At 39.1% G+C, this 23,187-nt stretch overlaps 2 protein-coding genes across 3 annotated transcripts; both read left to right on the forward strand.

The window, feature by feature from the left end:
* The first annotated feature begins 1,936 nt into the window (after positions 1-1,936).
* Positions 1,937-15,497, forward strand: LOC105052854 (uncharacterized). 2 transcript variants are annotated; one of them, XM_010933817.4, is made up of 9 exons: positions 1,937-2,537; positions 5,161-5,222; positions 5,473-5,587; positions 5,882-6,005; positions 10,522-10,602; positions 11,679-12,020; positions 12,134-12,309; positions 12,387-13,231; positions 13,647-15,497. In XM_010933817.4, exons 1-9 carry the CDS (start codon positions 2,197-2,199, stop codon positions 15,125-15,127), a joined length of 3,567 nt encoding a protein of 1,188 aa, XP_010932119.1. In that variant the 5' UTR covers positions 1,937-2,196; the 3' UTR covers positions 15,128-15,497. The 2 variants fall into 2 exon arrangements, with proteins under 2 accessions (XP_010932119.1, XP_019708998.1); XM_019853439.3 differs by lacking the exons at positions 1,937-2,537; positions 5,161-5,222; positions 5,473-5,587; positions 5,882-6,005 and adding an exon at positions 7,707-7,729.
* Positions 15,498-17,954: 2,457 nt separating this feature from the next.
* LOC105052853 (pentatricopeptide repeat-containing protein At4g14850) lies at positions 17,955-21,481 on the forward strand. Its single transcript, XM_010933816.4, is given in 2 exon segments — positions 17,955-18,286; positions 18,289-21,481. Coding segments are annotated over 2 exon segments (2,784 nt in total). The 5' UTR covers positions 17,955-18,081; the 3' UTR covers positions 20,868-21,481.
* The last annotated feature ends 1,706 nt before the right edge of the window (positions 21,482-23,187 follow it).

The following is a 23,187-nucleotide window of genomic DNA, read 5'->3' on the forward strand; positions in this document are numbered from 1 at the left end:
CTTATATAAGTACAAACTTTTTTTAAGATGCAAACTTCGGCTGCATGGTGAACTTATTTGTGGACACATATTATACGTATGGCTGTGACTAAACCCAAAGGAATCAACGTTGCCTGAACACAGGGCATGATAGCAAATGTCACACAAAATACTTAATACTCCTTAGTAGTAACTACCCACGGTACAAAGCCCCTAGAGTCTTAAATCATCCGGTCATCAAACCAGTATTTAACGTACATTCTCAACAAAAAGTAGTGTATTCGTATATTCTTTGCAATAAAAGTACATATGAAAATTATTGTGTTTTGTTGGTACAAAATCATGTGCCCTGTCCAAAAAGAGAAATTATTGCATGCACCAAGTGCAAGTGAACCAAGGCAAATCGTGAAGCATAAACATGGTGGAGAGCGTGCAATCAAAATCGATGAAATACAAAGATTCGTCTGTAGAGCATGTTGTTTTGCGCTGCACGAAGGCGAGAATCATTTAGAGATAGGCGGATGATTATCCTTGGAAGATGAGCATTGGTCCCTGATTGGTTTCCTTTCTTGGCTTGTTTCGTCAAAGTATGACTGACGGGTCGACCGTTGTCGCTAGACGGATAGCTTATATTACTTATAAGATTTGACTGTCTAGAAACAGTTTCATCTTCAACGGAGATGTGATTTTTGCTCGTCAGGTTTTGAATATAACTGTTAGTCTTTCTCAAAAATATTACCAGTTTGATACTGCCACTCCATTCTTTAACATCTCCGATCCTTGAAGCTTCTTGGCTGCCCCGATAGTGATCCATAGGATTCTTTCCATCTCTTGAGAACCTCCACCCTCAGGGTCTATCAAGATAAACTTTGATGGCAGCGTCGGAAAAAGTAGAGGTGGAGTTGGCTTTGTTATCAGTAGTCCTGATGGTAGACTTCTGGCAGCTGGTGGCTCTCATTTCTTTGAGCCTTCTATCTCCTGTGCGGAGCTTCATGCTGTCTAGGCAGATGTCACTTTTATCAGGTAGCAGCTTCATGCGGAAAGGATCTTCTTTGAGCGTGACTCTGTCACTGTCATTGTTTGGCTTCAGAGAGGTGTTAGGCAACTCGAAAATCATCCTCTTATCCAGAATGTCTGGACCTCTCTTTGCTAAGCTGCTGTAGCCAGAGTTTGGTATGTTTACTGAGAGACTAATACTACAACGGACTAGGTGGCGGCTTTTGTTGTTGACCACTCCGGCAACTAAATATGGAAATAGAATGCGGACTGCCTGCTGGCTTTGTAGGAGCTTTTGTATTTTGATCTTTTGGATCGTTCTTGCACCAGATTGGTGTGACCGTCAGTTTGTACTAAAAAAAATGCAATGGTTTGTGTGGCTTGTTATCCACCATGATATTTACACGATCCAATTGCACTTGGTGCATGCAATACGGATAAAATTTTTATAATCGAACCGACTATAAAAGAATTATAGTCAGACATATTTTAAGAACACCCATCAAAAGTAGATGGCCGCATGCGTATAAGTTAAAATATTAAGAAAAGAAGAATAGATAAATTTTAAAAGTATTTGAACTATTTAGATAAATATTATATAATTTTTTTTTTTGATGAATATCTTAATATATATATATATATATAAATATAATGATGATTCGATATAATTTTTTTCGACCGGCTATAAAAATTTTTTCCTTGCAATTTGGAGGCATCCAAAAGGGACGCAGCAGCGAGCCATTTGTCCAATCCGCTGTATGTTAGCTTTTACGGGAAAAGCAAAAAAAAATACTTGTAGACAAATGGTTTGCCGACTTGAGTTGCGGCATCTATGTTGGTTGGGATCACCATCCGTTTTAATTCTCATCGGTATTCTTGAAATTTGATACACGGGAAAACAAGATATCCTCGCAGTGTGGAATTATTTAGCATCCATTTAACAATAAGCAAGTCTCCACTGGTTTGCGGATATAAATCTTCAGAACCGTTCGACACCAATCGAACGGTTGATCGAAAGACCGTCGGGTCCTCTGTTCGGCTCCCTTGGGAGAGGGGAATCTCCGTGAGCGCGACGGCAGGTCTCCCCTGATCTCTCTCTCGCTCTCGTACCTCTCTTTCTCCCCCTCCCTCGAAACCCTAGCGAGGGTTTTCGAGATCCAGTCGAATCTCCCACACTCGATCTCAAAACCCTAGCTTTCTCATCGCTTTTGGTGGCGGAGAATGGAGGACTACCCCGAGGAGCTCCGAACCCCGCCTGTCTCCCTCGTCTCTCTCGTTGGGTGTCCGGAGCTCCACCACGCGATCTCGGCCTTCCTCCACTCCGAGCAGCCTCCCATCAACACCCTCGCGCTGCCGGATTTCTCCAAGATCTCTGTTTTGGCTTGGAAGCAGAAGGATCCCCTTGCTTCCACCCCGCCGCCGGCGGGGATCCTGAAGAGGGACTGGCTCTTGAAGCACCGGACCAAGATTCCCGCCGTCGCCGCTGCCGTCTTTAGCTCGGAGCAAGTCACCGGTGACCCCGCGCAGTGGCTACAGCTCTGCACCGATCTTGACAACCTAAAGTACGGATCTCTTCCTTTTCGAATCTGTGTTATTATATGTTACTTCATACACAGGTCTGTAGCATCAAATGGAAGGAAAAGATGAACTTTTGCGCAAATTTCATATTTTTTTTTTCAGCTGTTAATTTGACTTTAACTTCCCTGGCTTAAACTGTCAGTAGACAATATTTGGAAAAGATCAACTTTGTGGTGCCCATTCTCTTTATGTTCTTCTTTCTTCCCTTTCCAATTCAACATTTTTTACTTTTGATGCGTTATGTTGTTGTATATTTTAGTTCATTTTCTTTTTGACCTTCTTTTTTTTCACTGGCACGCTTTTTTTTTTTTAAAATATAACCTTTCAAGTCTTGCTGTTGACTTACGTAAAAGGCATTGTGGTTTAGAGAAATGCAGTGTTTTTCAGCCAAGGAGGACAATCCTTCAATGCATGCTTGCTGATTATGCACATTCGTGTGAGTACTAGATAAATCATAACTACATTATAGAATAGAACAAGCATTACTAATTATTTTCTTGTTTCTTCTGAGTGCATTAATGCTTAATGCATAAAGGTAACAGGGTTTGTGCTTGCTAGGCATATCTGGAAATAGTACAAAGTAAACTAGAAGTGCGGAAGTTAACATTGCCAAAGTGGGATTGTGACCAAGATAATTTGGTCAGATGAAGAGCAGTCCTCATAACCTGCTCCATGGTGCTTGCATGTACATTCTTAAAAGGATGTCGAATATCTAAAACAAAATAATCACCAAGGGGATCCTGCTTCCATTTCCCCCTTTTCATGGCATAGGTCTTTTAATAGAAAAAGGAGATGCGTGTGTTTGATTTGATATCAGGGCTTAATCCCATTTCCCATTTTCTACTTATTGATACTTGTTTGTACATTCTTGCGAAATGCAGACTTAGATTACATTCAGCTTTCACTTGGTTGAAATTTGCATTATTGAATGGCTTAAGGTTGGAGCTAAGCATTTGATCTGTAAAATTTAACCTGGTAATGATGAAGGTCTTCTTTGGAAATTAGTAAAACTTTTCTAGGATCTTGTCATGGAAAGATCTGAACTGCAATATTCAGATGCTTTCTTTGAGGTTGTTCAAGGCAATGAAGTCCATTCTTCTATTTATCATATGCCAATATGCTTAGGTCTGAATGCTATGTTAATATGTGTGCTGATGCCTTTGCTATAGCTAATTTGGATGTGTATTCTGAGGAGATTGATGCTTACTCATCTTCTTTGTTTATAACTGTAAGTTTAAAGTTATGTGCGATTCCTCTCTGGAATTTGGGTACATTGCAGGAGATTTATGAGGTTTTGGTGGCATAATATGATTAAATGGGATGGTGGTCGTAACATTATATAAGGTTCTTGGGAATTTTTACCTGCCTCAGTTATGCTAAGGGTTTGAAGATGGTTCTTTGTGCTCTTAGATGGCAGAATTGGTGAATGGTTTTGATAATGCATGAAAGACACTGGGAAAGGCAATTGAAGTAAAGAAAAGTGTTAATATCCAACAATCAGGGAATGTGCAACTTTGTTTTGCACTATCTAGATTGGGTTTCATGAGAGAAGCTGGTTCTACTAAAATACTTGCCATCATTTGCATTATGTAAATTGGCATGTGTATAACATCAGAGGATGCTTAGAAGGCTGAGGTCCCCAATATGACTAACACTATTGCTTTAAATTTTTTAAATACGAGTAGCAACAGAGGAGCTACAAATGTGGTGTCAAACATTCACAAACATGTGCAATGTATGCAATGAGATGTTAAGGATTTCACAGCACCATATTAGAAGGATAGATAAGAATGTAAGAAGATTCTTGGTTTGATGGAATCTGAAATGAAAACACTGAGTTTGTGTAATGAACAATTAAAAGCGAACCTTAGCATAGTAGAAAAAGAACTTCAGAAAAAAGTCTTGTGGGTTACTGTGGTTATTTCATACTATTCTTGGACACATGTGACGCATATTAAATGATTTAGTAATTAGTATTATGATGACGCATAATGTTGAATGAAATACTTTGATTATAGGTCATAATTGCTCATACATGAGCAATCATACCAAGAGAAAGGGCGGATTTGGTCAAAGGTTGAGACCAGAAAGATTGGAAGATGACTATTGACAGGGAATAGCTTACAGAGAGCTTTAATTCCATCAAGAAAAAGAAGACAGATTAGGGGTAAGTTTTACTCTCATAACTCATATGGGAGGAGTATTGGACTGCTGCAGTGTTACCATCGTGCATGTGCTGCATGTGAGAGAGAGAGAGAGAGAGAGAGAGAGAGATGGAGAGATGTTTGCAATGCATACTGTTGGAACTGGGATCCTATTATATGAAACTTTCAGAAAATGCCTTGCTTATTATGTTACAATGCCGTTTAGAGAAGTATCTAATCTTTGAAGTTTTCATGCATGGAAATCTCAGTTTTTCATCTTCTTTGTAGATCATTTTAGCTACAATTTCCATTTTTATGCTATTCTTATTCTTATTTGAAAGTAACATATGCTTTTTGAGTTAAAGAACTGGCTTTAGTGGGTGCATTTAATACTTTGGTGTTAAGTGTTACAACATATCCATTCTTTTTTGATGCCTATTGATCTCATGCATTATATCGACAGAGCTGTGCTTCGTGGAAGAAGTACGAAATTGGTAGTTGTGCTCGTGCAGACAAGTGTTAATGGTAAGCTTAAGTTGCCCTGTCTGATCTTATTAGAACTGCAAGTGATATGAGGTTCTATGTTGTCAGTGCAAGATGCCAAATGGCTACTATTTATCGGTCTATGTTTAATGAATCAGTCTATGGTGTAGCTTATTTGCCATTCTTCTTGATGCATATGTTTGTGCCTATTGCTCTGTTCCACATTCGAAGATTTTTAAACATTTGGTCATAAATCAAGTAAAATGTATGGACATTTCCATGTTTAATGCAGATGAAGTGAGTGAAGACCTTATAATTGCACTGAGAAAGCGTGCAGAGATCGATTCCAAGCACCTGATTGTATTTGTTCAGAATGATGCATCAGAATTAAGAATATCACTCAACAGGTCTGTAAAAACTTTGTCATGTAGAGCTTGATTGTTGTCTGCTCTTTAATGTTATATTTCCATGGGTAAGCTTGACTGATTGCAGAAATTTCAACATTTTTTATTTGTTAAATGAATTTTTAGATTTCTCAGTGTATAAATCTCTGCATTTTGCATCTTGCAAACCTTAGAATGTAGTGAAACATCAATTCGTAAAGTTGTTCTGACAGTAAGAGCAAAGGTTGTTGGTTATGTGGCAGACTTGCAACTGGTGGCATTATGATCAAGCTAATTCATCTGTTAAACCATATGCAGACTTGCGAGCATATTTGCTGAGTTGTGTAACACATATTATAGAGAAGAAGGACGAAAAATAAAAGTCCGTATAGAGAAGAAGAGCTTTACTTCTATTGAGTTGAATATCCGCTACTGCTTTAAGGCAAGAACTTCATTCCTTTTTACTGATTCTTGCAAACATAGTTTGTATTATTTGATTTTTCAAAATTATAAATGTGCCATTCTATACCCAGTGAAAACTATTTGAGTTGCATGGGAAGTGCATAATTTCATGATATTACTTTCCTTTTTTTCTTTTTTTTGTGGATTTCATGAATGGCCACATGATTTATGTTTCCTATATTCATCCATCTAGTTTTTGAATGTTGCTTTATGCATTGCAAGCTCAATTTTTCAATGAACACATGGAAGTTCCCCAAGTTCAACATTTATTTTCAATTTTTCATTTGGAACTGTAATATTTTATATATATATATATATATATATATATATATATATATATATATATATATATATATATATATATATATATATATAATTTAGGGAAGCAATCACATTATCAAAAAAAAAAAAAAAAAAAAAAGAAAAGAAAAAACAGTGAACTAAAGCTTCTGCAGTGGGTCTGTTCAGCTTGGTATAAAAACAAAAATGGACATAGCGAGCAGAAGAAACAGCACACCGTGTCTTGTTGAATGGAACACTCATTTCAGAAAACTTAGGAATTAACAAAACTATATACTTAGTTCAAGGGTAAGTATAAGAAACTATGTGACACTGTATTAAGGTTTCTTTCTTTCCATGACTTACACCACATGGTGAAAGAGACTATCTGTGCTCCTTTAACAATCTTTCTTGATATGGAAAGGCACTGGCATCAGAAGCCAAGATGAGATGTCTTTATATTGTGGTCTCCTCTGTGTCATGAAAGATTCTTAAGGCAATGCAAGTAGTCTCTTATACCCCATATACATATATGCATACATACATGCATGCATAAATGCATACATATACATAAATATACTTGGGTGTAGAGAAAGAGAGCTAAAGTGCTTTTGGTCATGTTTCAGAAATTTTTGGAGGAATCTGAGACTTCTTTAAATGGCAGAAAAAGAAATAAACAAGCAAGCAATTAATAGCTGCTTGCCTTGTTATAATGTTATATTTTTTGTTTGGATAGTTGTCCGCTTCCACTGCCTCCAACCTCTCCTTTTATTCATTCTTGAACCATTTCCTGCCACCTCATCTCCACTCATCACCTATTTTGCCTTTCCCTGCTATCTCACCTCAACCACTGCCTGGCACCTTCTCTCCACCGCCGCGCATCCTCTAACCTCCACCTGTTCTCTTGCCTGAGCCCATTGCCCGTTCCCTTCCTTTCTCTACCTTTCCTGCATTCCTTAGCCTTGGCTCACAGCAAGTTGCATTCTCTCCACCTCTCCTCTTGAACCTTCACTCCGTTGCCCTGTCTCAGCCCATAGTCTGCTGCCTCCTCTCCAATGCCTCCTTTTCCACCTCCACTTTGTTGCCCTTGCCTTGATCTGTTGCTGCACTTCCTTTCCATTGCCTCCCTTTTTCACTGTTGCTTTGTTCTACTGCTTCAGCCTATTGCATGTTGCCTCCTCTCACTTGCCACTTCAATACCATCAATCATTGTTTATGACACTATTTGCCTAATTGATGTAGTGCAAATGTGGTAGCACTAGCTTGATAGTGCGAAGAGAAGCAGGTCAACGGAAAGAGAGTGGGAGGGTATATGGAAGATGAAAGTGGCGGCCTCAAGATGTAGGGGCTCATGGGAGAGAGGGTTGTTGCTGCTGGTGGGAGGGAGGAAAAGATTCTGTTTAAACAGATGTTGTGGTAGAGATGGTCCTCTTCTCTCTATTTTACATCCGTATACCCTCTTTTAGTTATTTCCGTTACTTGCCTTGTATACATGCCCTCTTTCAATTATAATCGATAATGATTGGTTTCATTCTTGTGCCATTCTAACCTTGCTTTTACATGGACAAGGAGTATTGATCATTCAGAATAGAGCACATAGAATTTATGAAGCATTGTAGCAAAACCCTGCATATGCACACATGTACACACACATACATACATATTATGCTCTTCTCCAGATGACAGGGTATCCACTCTTTTCAAGTCCAAAGTCAATGACGGGATATCTAAATTAAAAATTCACGCTATTGATCATGATATATGTTGCTAAAAATGCTTAAAAGCACTTACATATTTTGGTGATCTCTAACCTATTCATTATGCAGTCAAAAAACAGACGGTTTCTATCATCATATTATACTAAGATATATATTAGCATTTAAATTGTGAATCCATCTTATATAGCATGATCTATACATGTTAAAACATATATAGATTGAAAATATACAAATCTTAATGCTTAGTTCATAGCAAAACATAGTCCAACTTGATGCATAAGCCAGAGACTAGGAAAATACATGACTTTTGGTTTCTAAACATTTTTAATGATATAGATGATCGACTTCATTTGCCAGCCTAGCTTTATCCAATATGGAGTATGATATGAGACACAATTTTAAATGATATATAAAGGATTAAGCTAGTTATTATAGTTATCGACCTGATTTACATGAAACCCTCCCATGGGTTATCCTACCAGTTTTAGCTTAATGCATTTGGCATGTGGGAGAGTATACAGAAGGACGCTGAAGGAGAAAGAGAAAAGTTTTACAAAAAAATAGTAGATATTTATTAATAATATCAGTACTGCCTCCAAAACCAAACAATCCTGGATCAGACTTATAAATTCTCCTCTTCTTTTCATTTCTGTATAAAAAAATCATTTTAATGATTTGATACATCAGAATCATTAAATTGTACACAGATTTATTCCACATGGGAGTATGTGCAAGCAAGTATGAATATATTATTAATTAAATTCCTATATCATTCTTTGCTTTTTTCCCTTAAAACTTCCAAGTATAGGAAACTTTTAAGGACTGTTGCCCAGTTGCATGAGTTTCAGCTGTGTAATCTATAAATTTAGTTTTCAAGGTTTCCTATCAGACTCCTCTTTTATCCTACACTACAGTTGCTAGGGATTTAGTTCTACTCACAGACAATCAACATTAGGTGGAGAACCAGACGCAAAACATTTCCAAACTGTGTCCTCATAGAGATTAAGTGAGGCATATTATTTGGTTAATGACAAGGAATAAAACATAAACCCAAGCAGAAACGTGATCTCAATTTGGGGTCAGTTATGTCTGAATTTGCTAGTATTTCTGTAATAACAACACACATAATCGTAATCATAACCATCAAGCCTTGTCCAAAAAATTTGGGTTGGATATTCGAATCTTTGTCTGCCAATGATCCCTCCCTCTGCAGAAATCCTTTGACAAAGATTCAAGCAGACGTCATATTGGAGCTTCCTTTGATCTCTCTCGTACATCAGCCATACCATCTTAATCGATTCTCTATCCCTTTGTTCTAAATTAGTGCAACTCCTACAGGTAGTAGTCCCCATAATTGGTGACAGTTATGATATTTTTGTGGAAGAGAATGGAGATCAAAAGGAACTCTTGCACCTATTTTAAATTTAATACATAGGTTCTGCCTAATGATTGTTGTTCAAAACTTCCCAATCCAAGTGAAAATTCCAAAATTTTTGATGGATCAAAATTGGACAAAAGTTTCCTGATTTTATGTTTGGATTGCCTGAGTTTTTGCTGGACTGATCTTACATTGAAATTTTTGTGCTTCTAATTTACATCCACAAATGAAAACTCCATGTATTATATTAAGGTCTTATTATGAATGTCCTAAAACCTTGGTATCTTGGGTCAAACATGAGTACATGACATAAAAAAGCTCTTTGCCTCTTGCATGGCCTTTCTCTTCAGCTCATACATAAAAAGTGGTATCATTCATGCCTGCAAATATTCTATCTTCTATCGTATATTTACAGCACATCCTTGCGATATTCTTGATTTAGAAGATGAATAATGATTAAATTTAGAATTTGCATGTGGCTTAATTACTACAAAAAAAAGCTTGAATATTCCCTGTGATTTTCCTAACATTATTTTGCTTTGTTTATATGTTTTATTTGAAATAGTAATAAGTCCTTCAAGTTCACTTACCTGAATCAATTTTTTTGCTATTACTATTCCAACTGTGAATACCAAGTTTTTGAACCATGATAGAAGTGCCATTTTTCCCCACCCAGAACATTATATGTTATTTATCTTCATTGTAAAACGAAGCGTGGTTGAACTGAAACCTATCTTTACCGCGCACAAGTTGGCTTATTGGATCAAAGCACCTCCATGGGCCACTAACGTATCTGTCAATCCATGGTAGATTAATTTGGAGACCAACTTCTGTTGTCAATCTTTTGCTTAATTTCAACAAAAATTGATTTTTATTGGATACAAGCTCTATGTGCCTTCCCTTTTTTTTGCCTTGTTTGGCACTTTGTCTTTAATACAATGAGTGAACCCTTCTTGCTTGATTTAACAGCCTGCTTAATAATATTGTTAACATTAATGTTTCTATGGATGTTGCATTTGTAAGTATTAATGAGACAGTAAGAACTGTGGATTAGATGCTCTATTTTTGGTTCAAGTGGCATGGAATGTTAGAGCTTGATTATTTCATATGAATAACATCAGGCTGCTGTTTATGCGGAATTCAGAAGAGACTGGACAGAAGCATTGAGATTCTATGAGGATGGCTATCGTGCTTTACGTGAGGTACTGCACCCTCCATTTCTTCTGTGGATTGTTAATGTCCTATTTTAATGGAGTTATTTGATTGTTGATGAGGCGACGTTTTATTCAATAGTCAGAGTCTGCAATGTCCTTGAAAAATTCTCAAATTTTTGTTGGTTTTTCTCTTGGTTGAATGCTTCTTCAAATTCTTCTTCATAAATGAGTTGATCCAGAGCACAAATCATGCACTAAATCTATGACTTATTCATGAGCCATCCACAGCTACTTTAAAAAATCTTTCTGAATTGCAAACTAATGGTGCTTTCTATTGGCATTAGTAGTGTTGTTCTTGCACCATTTATTATTTTTGCCTTTCACTTATATCTATGTATATAAATATTTTGATATTTAAAAAAATACTTATCTTTATTTTTGTTATATCTTTCCTAATTGTTGGCTACTGAACTCTTTCTGAAGTCTTAAATTTGCAAGATTTTTCCAAATTCCGAGTCTTTGCCTTTTTCTGAATTGTTCCAAATGCCAACATTGTGACTCTGCTTCATTCGGCAAATAGTATTGATCTAATAGTTGCTTGCTTGTCTTTCTTTGCTGGTGTTGAACTTCTCAGATGTCCTAGATTGCACTGCATGTTTGATGCGATGAAGTAAGACTATGCGAGTAGGTTTCATTTTTTACAGAGTAAGGATTGACATTAGGATATGTCCTCATGTATATCCTTCTGTCAAAGAATTGGAAAAAGGGTTGTCTTAAAGGCAGTATAGCAGTGATGCACACTGAGGTTGTTGGGCTGGGTCAATAAATGCTACTATTTTATCTATATGCTTACTGAGAACATAGCTAGTTACTGTGTCCTTAGTTGTATTTCATGTGGCGCAAACAGAGTGAACTTTTATTGTCTTTGTTTCCTTCTGTTGTGGATTAGCAAGGTGCACATATATGAGAGAGTATATACTTTTGGTTCCATTCTAATTTTTCTGTTTGTGCGAGCTTTATCTGCAGGAAGAAACTTTATAACCAAGTTGCAAACTAATGTTCCATTACAAAAATTATATTTCGTTATTTTAATTAATCAGTGAATCTTTATCCTTAATATTCAGATGATTGGAACCTCAACCAGGTTGCCACCCATCCAACGCCTAGTCGAGATAAAAGCTGTGGCCGAGCAGTTGCACTTCAAAATATCAACCTTGTTACTCCATGGCGGAAAAGTTGTAGAAGCAATTACATGGTTTAATAAACACATTGCAGCATATGAACGGCTAGTGGGGGAACCCGAAATTGCTTTTCTTCACTGGGAATGGTTCGGTAGGCAGTTCCTGGTTTTCGCAGAGTTGCTAGAGACAAGCTCAGCAGCTATTCCAAGCACCCTTTCTCCTCGTTTTGGCACATCAGAAAATCCCTTGACTGATTGGGAATTCCAACCGGCATACTACTATCAGGTGCTGTTGGAACTTGGACTATATTGTTTTATAATCACAAGAACATGGTCTGGATATATTTTTCATTTTGTATTTCCCATTTCTGTTTAAATTACTGTTTATCTGTGTGACAGTTAGCGGCAAATTACTTGAGGGAGAAGAGATATTGTTTGGAGTGCTCTACATCCATGCCAGAGTACTCTGAATTATCAAGTACAGTTGGTGGTGTCCCAGAATCTGTGATGCTCTCAGCATATGTTGGTCAATATGCCCGCTTGTTTGAGCAAGGAGATACAATCACAGAACTTCCGTAAGTTTTCTGCTGTGGGTCCTGGAATTCGTGATGCTGTTTCTTGCAGATACTGACACTTTATGGTGATTTTGCAGTCTTTCTGATTCAGAGTATGTGAGCTATGCTCGTATGGAAGCACAGAGATTTCAAGATACGTATGAGATTATTGCCCTGTTCAGAAAAGCGTATGAATCATTTAGTGGCCTTAAAGCTCCAAGGATAGCTTCTTACTGTAGCAACAGAATGGCTAGGGAGTATTTCATAGCAAAGGACTTCAGTAATGCAAAGCAGCTTTTTGATGGTGTTGCCTGTCTTTATCGGCAGGAGGGTTGGGTCACTTTGCTTTGGGAAAGCTTGGGTTATTTACGGGAGTGTTCACGAGGACTTGGTTCAGCACAAGATTTTGTTGAATACTCTCTTGAAATGGCTGCCTTGCCAATATTTTCTGATGTTGGACTGGAAAATTCAGAGAATAAAAGGGATTATGGCCCTGCTGGTCCTGCTACCCTTTCAATGAGACAGACAGTACAAGAGGAAGTTTTCAGTCTTCTTAAAGGAGAACATGTGCCAGAAACAACTGATGGCAGCTGCATTCTCCACGTAGCAGAAGATGAACCCATTCGTGTTGATATTGATCTTGTAAGCCCCCTCAGAGTGGCATTTCTTGCGTCCGTTGCTTTTCATGATCAGTCTGTCAAGCCAGGTTCACCCACAATGATCACTGTCTCGCTCCTATCACAACTGCCCTGTCCTATTGAGGTTGATCAGTTGGAAATTCAATTTAACCAGTCCACCTGTAATTTCATAGTTGTCAATGCCCAGAAATATCCTTCAACAGAAAAGTTCCCAGAGGATGATCAGAGAAGCTTGGTGGAGACTGCTCCATCACTTACATTGTCATCTAACAAGTGGCTTCGATTGACATCTGAAGTTAAATCAGGTAGGCATACGCATTTTTATTCTCTTCTTTGTTCAATCCAGTAGGCATATAATCTCACTCAGTGCTGCCTGTACCCTTCGGGGCTGCCATCAGGTGATAAGGCACCTGGACCTAATGATAAGTCTTAATCTAACAAGCTCCCTGATTTATGAGCCAACATATTACTGTTTGCAATCTTCTGATCTCTCCTTTGTCATAAGGATTTGAATAATATAATCATGGTGATTTTAGTTTATCAACATACCTAATATGTTCCATCCGTTGGATTATTATAATTGATGTTTTCACTGTGAGTGTTTTACTCCGGTGGACAAGAGCATTGTTTTTTCAATTTCGATACCTTCTTTCAGCAACCAATAGTTGGTACATGCACTTACCCATGCTGCTATCTTCTGAAACTGGGATGTATTTTCAGGACAGAGTGGAAAGCTTGAATGCTTGTCAGTGTCAGCTAAAATAGGCCATTCTTTCATGATTTCTTGCCGAGCTGAAAGCCCTGCTTCAATGGAAGACTTGCCACTTTGGAAATTCGAGGAGTGGGTGGAGAGCTTTCCAACCAAGGACCCTGGACTGGCATTCCATGGCCAAAAAGTTATCCAGGTTGAAGAGCCTGAACCTCAGGTTGATCTCATTCTGAGTACCAGTGGCCCTGCATTAGTTGGAGAAAACTTCATTGTTCTTGTCACAGTAGAATCCAAGGGTCATGAAGTTCATTCTGGTGAGTTGAAGATCAATCTTGTGGATGCAAGAGGTGGCGGCATGTTGATGAGTCCAAGAGATGCAGAATCATTTTCTTCAGATAGAAAGCATGTTGAACTTCTCAACATTTCTGGGATACCTGATGAAGTTGAATCTCAAACAGATTCTGACAATGTCCGGAAAATTCAGCATTCCTTTGGAGTGGTCTCTGTTCCAGCTTTGGGTGTCGGAGAGTCATGGTCCAGCAAACTAGAGATTAAATGGCACAGGCCAAAATCAGTCATGCTGTACGTTTCACTTGGCTACTACACAAATTCCACGGTAGCAGCTTCCCAGAGAGTTAATGTGCACAGGAGCTTGCAGATTGAAGGCAAGATCCCAATCATCATTAGCCACCGTTTCATGATGCCATTTCGCCAAGAACCCTTGCTGCTATCCAAAGTCAAAGCGTTGCCTGGTGATGAGCATAGGGTGTCACTTGCTATGAATGAAACAAGCATCCTCATTGTGAGTGCTAGAAACTGCACTGAGGTGCCATTGCAGTTACTATCCATGTCCATTGAAATGGATGATGATGATGACAGCCAAAATTTTTGCTCTGTGCAACACATTGGTGGAATTTCGGATGACCCTGTCCTTCTAGTTCCAGGTGAAGAATTCAAAGGGGTCTTTTCAGTCACACCACATGTTGATACCCTAAATCTTGATGTGGGGACAGTCTGTATAAATTGGACAAGAGATTCAAAACCTGGCATTGGCAGTGAGCAGCAAGATTCTATTGTTGTCACAAAACAGAGGCTGCCTGATGTGAAATCAGAGAAGCCACCAATAGTTGTGAATCTAGAGTGCCCTGCTCATGCTATCCTAGGAGTCCCTTTCTCATTCTGTGTAACGGTTAGAAATCTGACAAGCTTACTTCAGGAAATCAAGTACTCGCTTGGGGACTCTCAGAGCTTTGTGTTTTGTGGACCTCATAATGATGCTGCCTTCATTCTGCCCAAAGCTGAGCACCTAATCAGCTACGAGCTTGTTCCATTGAGTTCAGGTCCACAACAGCTGCCACGTATCACCATAACTTCTGTGAGGTATTCGGCTGTGCTGAACCCAACAGCTGCAGCGGCAACTGTCTTTGTGTATCCTTCTGAACCTAAGTTTAATATGGAAGAGAGCAAGCAAGAAACTGTTTCATCTCAGTGAAATCTTATTTGGTTTGTGTATCATTTTGCTTTAGACAACAGCTTTGATGCAGCTTGGGCTGGGAGGCTCAATTTTTCCCTGTAAAGTGCGAAGGCAATATAGACTTCTGTCTTGATATCAAAAATCAGCATTGTTGCGTGGGAGAGCGCTTGTTGCAAATACACCAGAATTTGTTATTCTTTGGGGTTTTGTCTGTTCGGATTGGTTATTAGATCACTGTACTTTGTTTTGGTGACAGTCTGATCACTGATGACTTTTCTTTGGGGCTGATGTCTCTCAGGGCTGCATCAGATCAAAAACATATATACTCGTAATTTCTTTTTACTTATACAAAACCTCAGAGGAAATGAAATAGTTTCGCAGATCTGCATTTGATTTTTGTTTGTCAGTCTCAGATTGGTCAATTTGAGGATGCATAACTTCTTATGAATGCCTTTTTCTAGTGAAGATCTCCAAGAGGCATTTTTTTAAACAAAAAAAAAAAACCTATATTGATTGTTTTGATAATACATGTTCACATTTATATCCATAAAAAACCACTTTTTTCCCTTTTGTTCTAACTTGACGTCGTCTTTTCATAAATTGTATATCATCTGCTTTTTTTGCATGTATGCCCATTTGGTTGCCCTTTTGCATTCATTGGTCATGAACCGATGTGTTTAATACAAGGAAATCACAAGAAACATAATTTATTTTGATGAAATATAAACATTCCTTGGCAGATGGTTTGGAGAAGGCTCAATGCTAATGATTATGGTTATAAAGATACCCAGATTGTTTTCTAGGATTCCGCATCAGGGCATCACAAAATATGTTTGCATGATTGTCTTTAAGCGTCAGTTATTTGCAGAATGACGTCGCATGGTTACGGTAAGATTCCTGTGAGAGTACTGGGGAATTCTTTTTTTATTTAATTGTTGAAATTGATTATATTGTTAGAAAGTAATAAATCAGTGAACATTTTTACTTCTTTCACTACAAATGTCTGTCAAACGCATAAATAAATAAACAAATGGGAAAAGGTCATGCTTTGCCCACTGTGTTGTAAATTTAGGCCTTTACATGACCATTTTTTCTGTCTTTTGATGTCATTTTATTTATTGCAAAAATACGGGTAAGGGCTGAACATTTATAGGAGATCGAGCTGAGATAAAAATGAAAAGCAATGACTACCGTGAGAACTTCTCAAAGAGAAAATAATGTTCCAGTCTCAAAAAGAAAATAATGTTCCGGTCTCACATCATTATTCGTAAATAAGGTATATGGCTAACAAATTTGAGAAGCTTGATTAGAAAGAATTAGAAGAGAAATTTTGTATTATATATGGCGATCCTCTCTTGTATCCTAGTTTTATCTCTAACTTTCTATTTGTTAAATAGAGAGGAGAAGTGAGTTATATATCTCTTTATTTGTTGATACTTCAGGATGGTCTGGATTTGGGTTAGTTTTTCTACAAAAAAAAAAAAAAAAAAAAGTGAAATACTATGTTAAAAATAGTATTTGCGCAAAAATTATGCTATTGCTGGTTTTTTTTTTTTTTTCTTTACTTTTTTTTGAAAGCAATAAATATTCGCTTAAAATCCTAAAGATGGTACAAACAATTTTTAAAAACCATCAGGATTTCATGGTACATGTTACGCGGTTTGCATTCATTTTACTTCGATTCTTTGGAAACAAAGAAAGAAACTAAAATCAATACCAGACGGGCCTTTTGTGTTGCAGCAGGGAAGTGGTGAAAGATCATTTCTCTGAAAGGCTATGTTCAATTAAGGTTTTTAATTGGATATACCTTTTGATCTACGGTAGGAGAGTAAAAGTCCAAGGGTTTTTGCTAAGGACTCGAAGCAATATGTAGGTGAACCAATGTTGTATTTATATGCAGTGCTGGTGAGTACCCGTTATATTTGACACTTTCAGGCCTGATGGAGACCATCTCTCTGGCTGTTCTATTTGGAGAAATATAAATAAATTATATATACACTTAATATTTTTAAGATAAGAAGAAAGTGCATTTATCAGTATTAACGTAAATAAAATTTGATACGTATCAGTAGATGGTTGATGAGATGACATTATCAATCACATATTGCTCGAGTGAACACACGCACCATAGCTTGGGTTCTTGTCACAATGAGTCCACATTATTTGATAACTTTCTTGTACCCATCTTAAACAGAAATTATGGGTAAGGACTAAGATTATATTCTACTTAATGATGTCATGATGTAAATGCCTGGCATCACAGACTCACCTGTACTTTGACCACAGTCAGCTTCTTATTGTTGCATCAGCATGAGGGGAATTCGAGGAACATTAGCTTAAGGTGTGTGTATCAGTCTCATGTTTTACCTAACCAAACAATATTTCTCAACCTTAGGGGAGGCCGGTCCCAGGGCCAGATCTTTCAATGTTTGAACAATGTCACAGTTCTGATCTATCGGAGACCCAACCTTGTTTTTGTTGGAAACCACAAATTTAGAGATGGAAAGACATGAGCATAGCTGGAGTTAAGGCGAAATCAACCCATTAACACCCATGGAAGATCACCAATATCAGAAAGAGAAGAAGGGAGAAATTAGGGTAAAACATCATAATCATTGCAGGAATCCGAGCACCCACAATCCAAGCGAGTGGGAAGGTTGTTGTGATATAGGCACAAAACAATGCATTAGAGTATCAAGGTAAAACAAGTTAAAAGATTTCACTAACAGACATAGGTCATATCTTTCGCATCACAGAAGGATTCGTCTTCTTGAGCATGAATCCACCATTGGATTCGTTTGAGTTCCTATCATAGTTCCACATTGACTAGTTAAAAAAAAAAAAAAAAAAAAAATGCCGAACCGGTCTGGATCGACCGGGAAACCCGGACTGCCCGGGACCCGGGTTAAAAAAAAAGGGCGGCGTGCGAGTGCGCGACGCCGAAGCCGGGCGAGACCCACGCTCCATGGGTGATGAAACCGCGGCGCCTCGCTCTCCCTCCATCCCTTTCCAAGACGCTCTCCACCCGCATCTCTCGCTCTCTCCAAACCGCCGCCAAAGCTCTTCTGGAAGAGCAAAACGCTGCCACCTCCGCCGTCATCCCCTCGCTCCTCCCCACTGCCAACCTCTCCCCGCCGCCTTCGCCCCCGTTTTCCTCCCTCTCCGCCGCTGCCGATTCCCTCCTATCTCCGGCACCCAACTCACCACGTCCGGCTTCTCCTCCGCCCCTCCCTTCCGCCGCCATCTCCTTTGGTTTAGCTTCGGTTCCCGCTCCCCTGACCTCGCCCGCCAAGTCTTTGACGTAATACCCCACCCGGCCCTTGTCTCATGGTCCGCCCTCATCTCCAACTACGTCCGCAGCGGCCTCACCCGCGAGGCCCTCCTGGCTTTCAAAAAGATGCAAACTTTAGGCATCCGGAGCAACGAGTTCACCCTCCCTACCCTTCTCAAGGCCTGCTCGGCCTCGTCGGATTTCATTGCTGGCACCCAAATCCATGCTGTCGCGATCGTCACTGGGTTCGAATCCGACGTCTTTGTCGCCAACACCCTCATTGTCATGTACGCCGGCTTCGGCCTCCTCTTGGACTCCCGGAAGCTGTTCGACGGCATTGCTGGTCGGAATGTGGTTTCATGGAATGCACTGCTTGCGGGGCATGTTAAGAATGATCAATGCGAGGAGGCAGTTGGGCTGTTTAGTGGGATGGTGATGAGTGGAATCAGGCCGAACGAGTTCGGGTTCTCATGTGTTTTGAATGCTTGCACGGGTTCGCAGGATTTGCATCATGGGAGAGAAGTTCATGGTTACCTCACTAGGCTTGGGTATGACTCAGACCCTTTTACTGCCAACGCACTGGTGGATATGTATGCAAAGTTGGGGAATATCAAAGCTGCAGCTGCAGTTTTCAAAGGGATAGCTCGGCCTGATATTGTTTCATGGAATGCTTTCATTGCTGGATGTGTTCTTCATGGGCATGATAACTGGGCTTTAAGGTTGTTGTTGGATATGAGGTGCTCTGGAATGCTTCCAAATGTGTTCACTTTGTCGAGTATTCTGAAGGCTTGTGCTGGGACAGGGATGTTATTTCTGGGACAGCAGATACATGGCAATCTGATCAAGGCTGGCTCTGATTCAGACATGTTTGTGGGTGTCGGGATTGTTGATATGTATGCCAAATGTGATCATTTAGGAGATGCGAGGAAAGCCTTTGATTTGATCCCTAAGCAGGATACGATTTTGTGGAATGCTTTGATCTCAGGATGTTCACACAGCGGGAGTGATCAGGAGGCTTTGTTTCTCTTCTTAAAGATGAGGCTGGAAGGTTCCAGCTTTAATCGGACCACATTGTCGGCAGTTCTTAAATCTATTGCAAGCTTACAGGCTACCAATGCGAGTAAAGATGTTCATGCCCTGGCTCTGAAGGCAGGATTTTTGTCGGATCCTCATGTTGTAAATGGTCTTATTGACGCATATGGGAAGTGTAATTGCATAGAGGAGGCAGCAGGAGTTTTCAGGGAATGCTCATTTGGGGATGTGGTGGCCTTCACATCTATTATCACAGGTTACTCTCTGAGTGGGCAAGGGGAGGAAGCTATGAAACTTTTCTATGAGATGGTAAATCAGGGGCTTAAGCCAGATTCATTTGCCTTAAGTAGCCTCCTCAATGCTTGTGCTAGTTTATCTGCATATGAGCAAGGGAAACAAATACATGTTCATGTGCTGAAGATGGGGTATATGTCTGATGGGTTTTCTGGGAATGCACTCGTCAACATGTATGCCAAGTGTGGGAGCATAGAGGATGCATCCTTAGCTTTTTCCAAGATATCTGAGAGGGGGGTTGTCTCATGGTCTGCGATGATTGGAGGGCTTGCACAACATGGGCATGGGAAGGAGGCATTAAATTTATTCCATAAGATGCTTGATGAGGGTGTTTCTCCAAACCATATAACCTTAACTAGTGTTCTTTCTGCATGTAATCACGCTGGTCTTGTTGATGAGGCAAAACGATATTTTGAGTTGATGGTAGAGCTGTTTGGCATTGAACAGACGCACGAGCATTATGCCTGCATGGTTGACCTTCTCGGCCGTGCTGGGAGACTAAACGAGGCAATGGAGCTTGTAGATAGCATGCCTTTTGAAGCCAATGCTTCGGTGTGGGGAGCACTCCTGGGGGCATCCAGAGTGCATAGGAATATAGAATTGGGTAGGAAAGCGGCTGAGATGCTCTTTTCGCTGGAGCCAGAGAAGTCTGGAACCCATGTTCTTCTTGCTAATATATATGCTTCATCTGGTATGTGGGACGATGTTGCCAAGGTGAGAAGGTTGATGAAAGATAGCAGGGTGAAGAAGGAGCCTGGCATGAGTTGGATGGAGTTGAAGGACAGAGTATACACTTTCATTGTGGGAGACAGAAGCCATGAGAGGACTACAGAAATATATGCTAAGCTAGAAGAATTGGGTGAGTTGATGAACAGAGCTGGGTATGTTCCTATGGTGGAGACTGACCTCCATGACGTGGAGCAAAGTGAAAAAGAGGTGCTTCTTTCTCACCATAGTGAGAAGCTTGCTGTTGCATTTGGGTTGATTAGTACTCCAGCTGGAGCCCCCATCAGAGTGAAAAAAAATCTTCGTGTGTGTAAGGATTGCCACACAGCATTCAAGTTCATCAGCCAAATTGTTTCAAGGGAGATTATCATAAGGGATATCAATCGTTTCCATCATTTCAGGGATGGGTCATGTTCTTGCGGTGATTATTGGTAATGTTTGAAGGAATAAGGACTGTTTCTCATCTGAAGAGACTACATTCTATTTATGCAAAGACTAACAGGAACATGGAAATTAACATAGGGTGAGTTGTAGCTTGGCATGATATGGTTATTTTATCATGACACCGAATTTTTTGGCAGGAACTGGCAGTTTCTTCAGTTTGGTTGAATAAATTATGCAAAGAATGTTGTTTGGATCTGTGACATAGGACTCTGAGCCAGGTGCCTGAAGATATTCATGATACTGAATTTTTGGTGGGATTTGGGAATCTCTTCACTTTGGTTGAATAAATTATGCGAAGACTGCTGGGTGGATTTGAGACATAGGACTCAGAACCCAGGTGGACGAAGAGATTTTAGAAACATCCTTTGTTTACTCTGTCATCTGGCTGTATAATATATTCATATCTCTTACATATTTAATTTACATGATATGTTATTATCCTGGCAAAAGTACAATTCCTTGAGCAAGGGCAATTCTCCATCAAAACTGTTTGTTGTTGTTTTTACCTTTGCTTCACCATGTATTGTAACCCATTTGATCACTGATTACAAAATAAGAATTTACCAACTTTGTTTTGTATATTGAAAATCTCATTCATTGAGTAGTTCCATTACAAAGATTTTAGTGATACATGTTATGCTTTATAGTTTATTGCATCTTGCTGCTCTCACCTTCACAGGTTTCTGACTGCTTATTTCTACAGAATTCTGCTGCTCCCGCTGAAATTGCTTAAAATTTTTAGCGGACAGTCATGGAGAGTGATCCGTGCCTGCTTAACTTAGCTGAAACACTGCTTTGTTTGTTTTGTCGATGAACATTATTGAGTTTTATCCTTGAGGTCTTCTAATTAAATTTTTCCTCTCTCCAGAATGTTTATGATGCAAAAGAACATTAAGCGTGTTTTAGCTACATCCAAAAGGAGTGTATTTTATAAATTCATAATAAAATTTTTGATTATAGAAAATATCTTAAATTCTTCATCTTTTTGACAAGGCCCACTGACAAATGACAACCTTTGATGAGGCATAGACCAAAAATTTCCCATCACCTGGAAAACAAAAATGCGTTGAGAAGAGACCAAGAGGCAAGCATGAGGTGGAGATGAGTATCAAGAATCAGAAGGAACCGGCCACCCTTCATGGGTCGCCGGCTCATGGGTCAAAGAGGTAACTCGTGGATGTAGAGGGGGATTCTGAAGATGTTCTTGAAGGTTTGGAGGATTAATCTTGTTCTTTTGATGTCCAAAATTGTACCTTTTTTTATAATTTGGAAGTGGTGTTGAATTTATGGTACTAAGGAAAAGAAATCGGGAATAGCAAGAAGGAGAAGCTGATCATGGCTACTATAAAGTGCGGGAAACTGTTGGATCTGTTCCTTCCAAATCATACAAAGTTGAGCTACCCTGTTTTGCAGCAAGTAGATTATTTTGTTTGCTATTCTGTTGTAACTGTTAGGTTAGGTGGGTGGAACTTGTTTTCTTTATAGTCTTTTTCTTATAAAAAAGGTTGATGTCAGTCAAATGAAAACAAGAAGTAATGAAGCCACTTGGTTCTCAAACCTTGTTGCCTTCAATTTACCATAATCATTCAGATAATCACATATCATTTCAGTACATTATAATATTCATTCTCTTCTTACCTGGATTTGTTTATACTGTGGTCCATATGCAGATGATTAGACATATTTATTCTATTATCATACAATTAACTACCATGTAGAGACTTCTTCACTCCTGTTGCTATGATGTGATTGGTGATGCTAAACTTTGTTTTTTGCCGCACTTAAATAGACACCTGAGTCGGTGCCAAGATTGCTCAGATACTATCTTCTATAACAAGTCCTCGGGCAGATGACTGACTTTCTTTTTCTGGCTAAGAAGCCTGATAGCATTTTATGGTGAAACTGTCTTTCTGACGTATATTGTGGGCCTGTGGAACTTCATCATTTTCATGCTTTGGTGTTTTGATACCCGAGTAAGATATTGATGTTTCTGTATGGTGCACACTTGTCTGATACAATCCTGATTTTGATTTTTCGTACTATGCCGGATGCAGGGGGATGAAGTTTGTCATGCTATTCTGAATCAGACAAATGTTGGACAAAATAATACCAAATTTTGTGTCATGCAAGCTCTAGGTTTATTCATTCTGAATGCGATTGTTTAAAGTATATCTTATCTGAAACGAATGCTATTGGAAATGCAAATATGTATTGAATGGTGGCCAATATCTTCGACTTACATTATAGAATTGCTGTAGTGTCTGACATGGAACCTGTTCTACTTGTTTGGTTTTCGTTCTCACCGACGAGA

This window comes from Elaeis guineensis, chromosome 10 (genome assembly GCF_000442705.2).
Source record: "Elaeis guineensis isolate ETL-2024a chromosome 10, EG11, whole genome shotgun sequence".
NCBI classification, from domain to species: Eukaryota; Viridiplantae; Streptophyta; class Magnoliopsida; order Arecales; family Arecaceae; genus Elaeis; species Elaeis guineensis.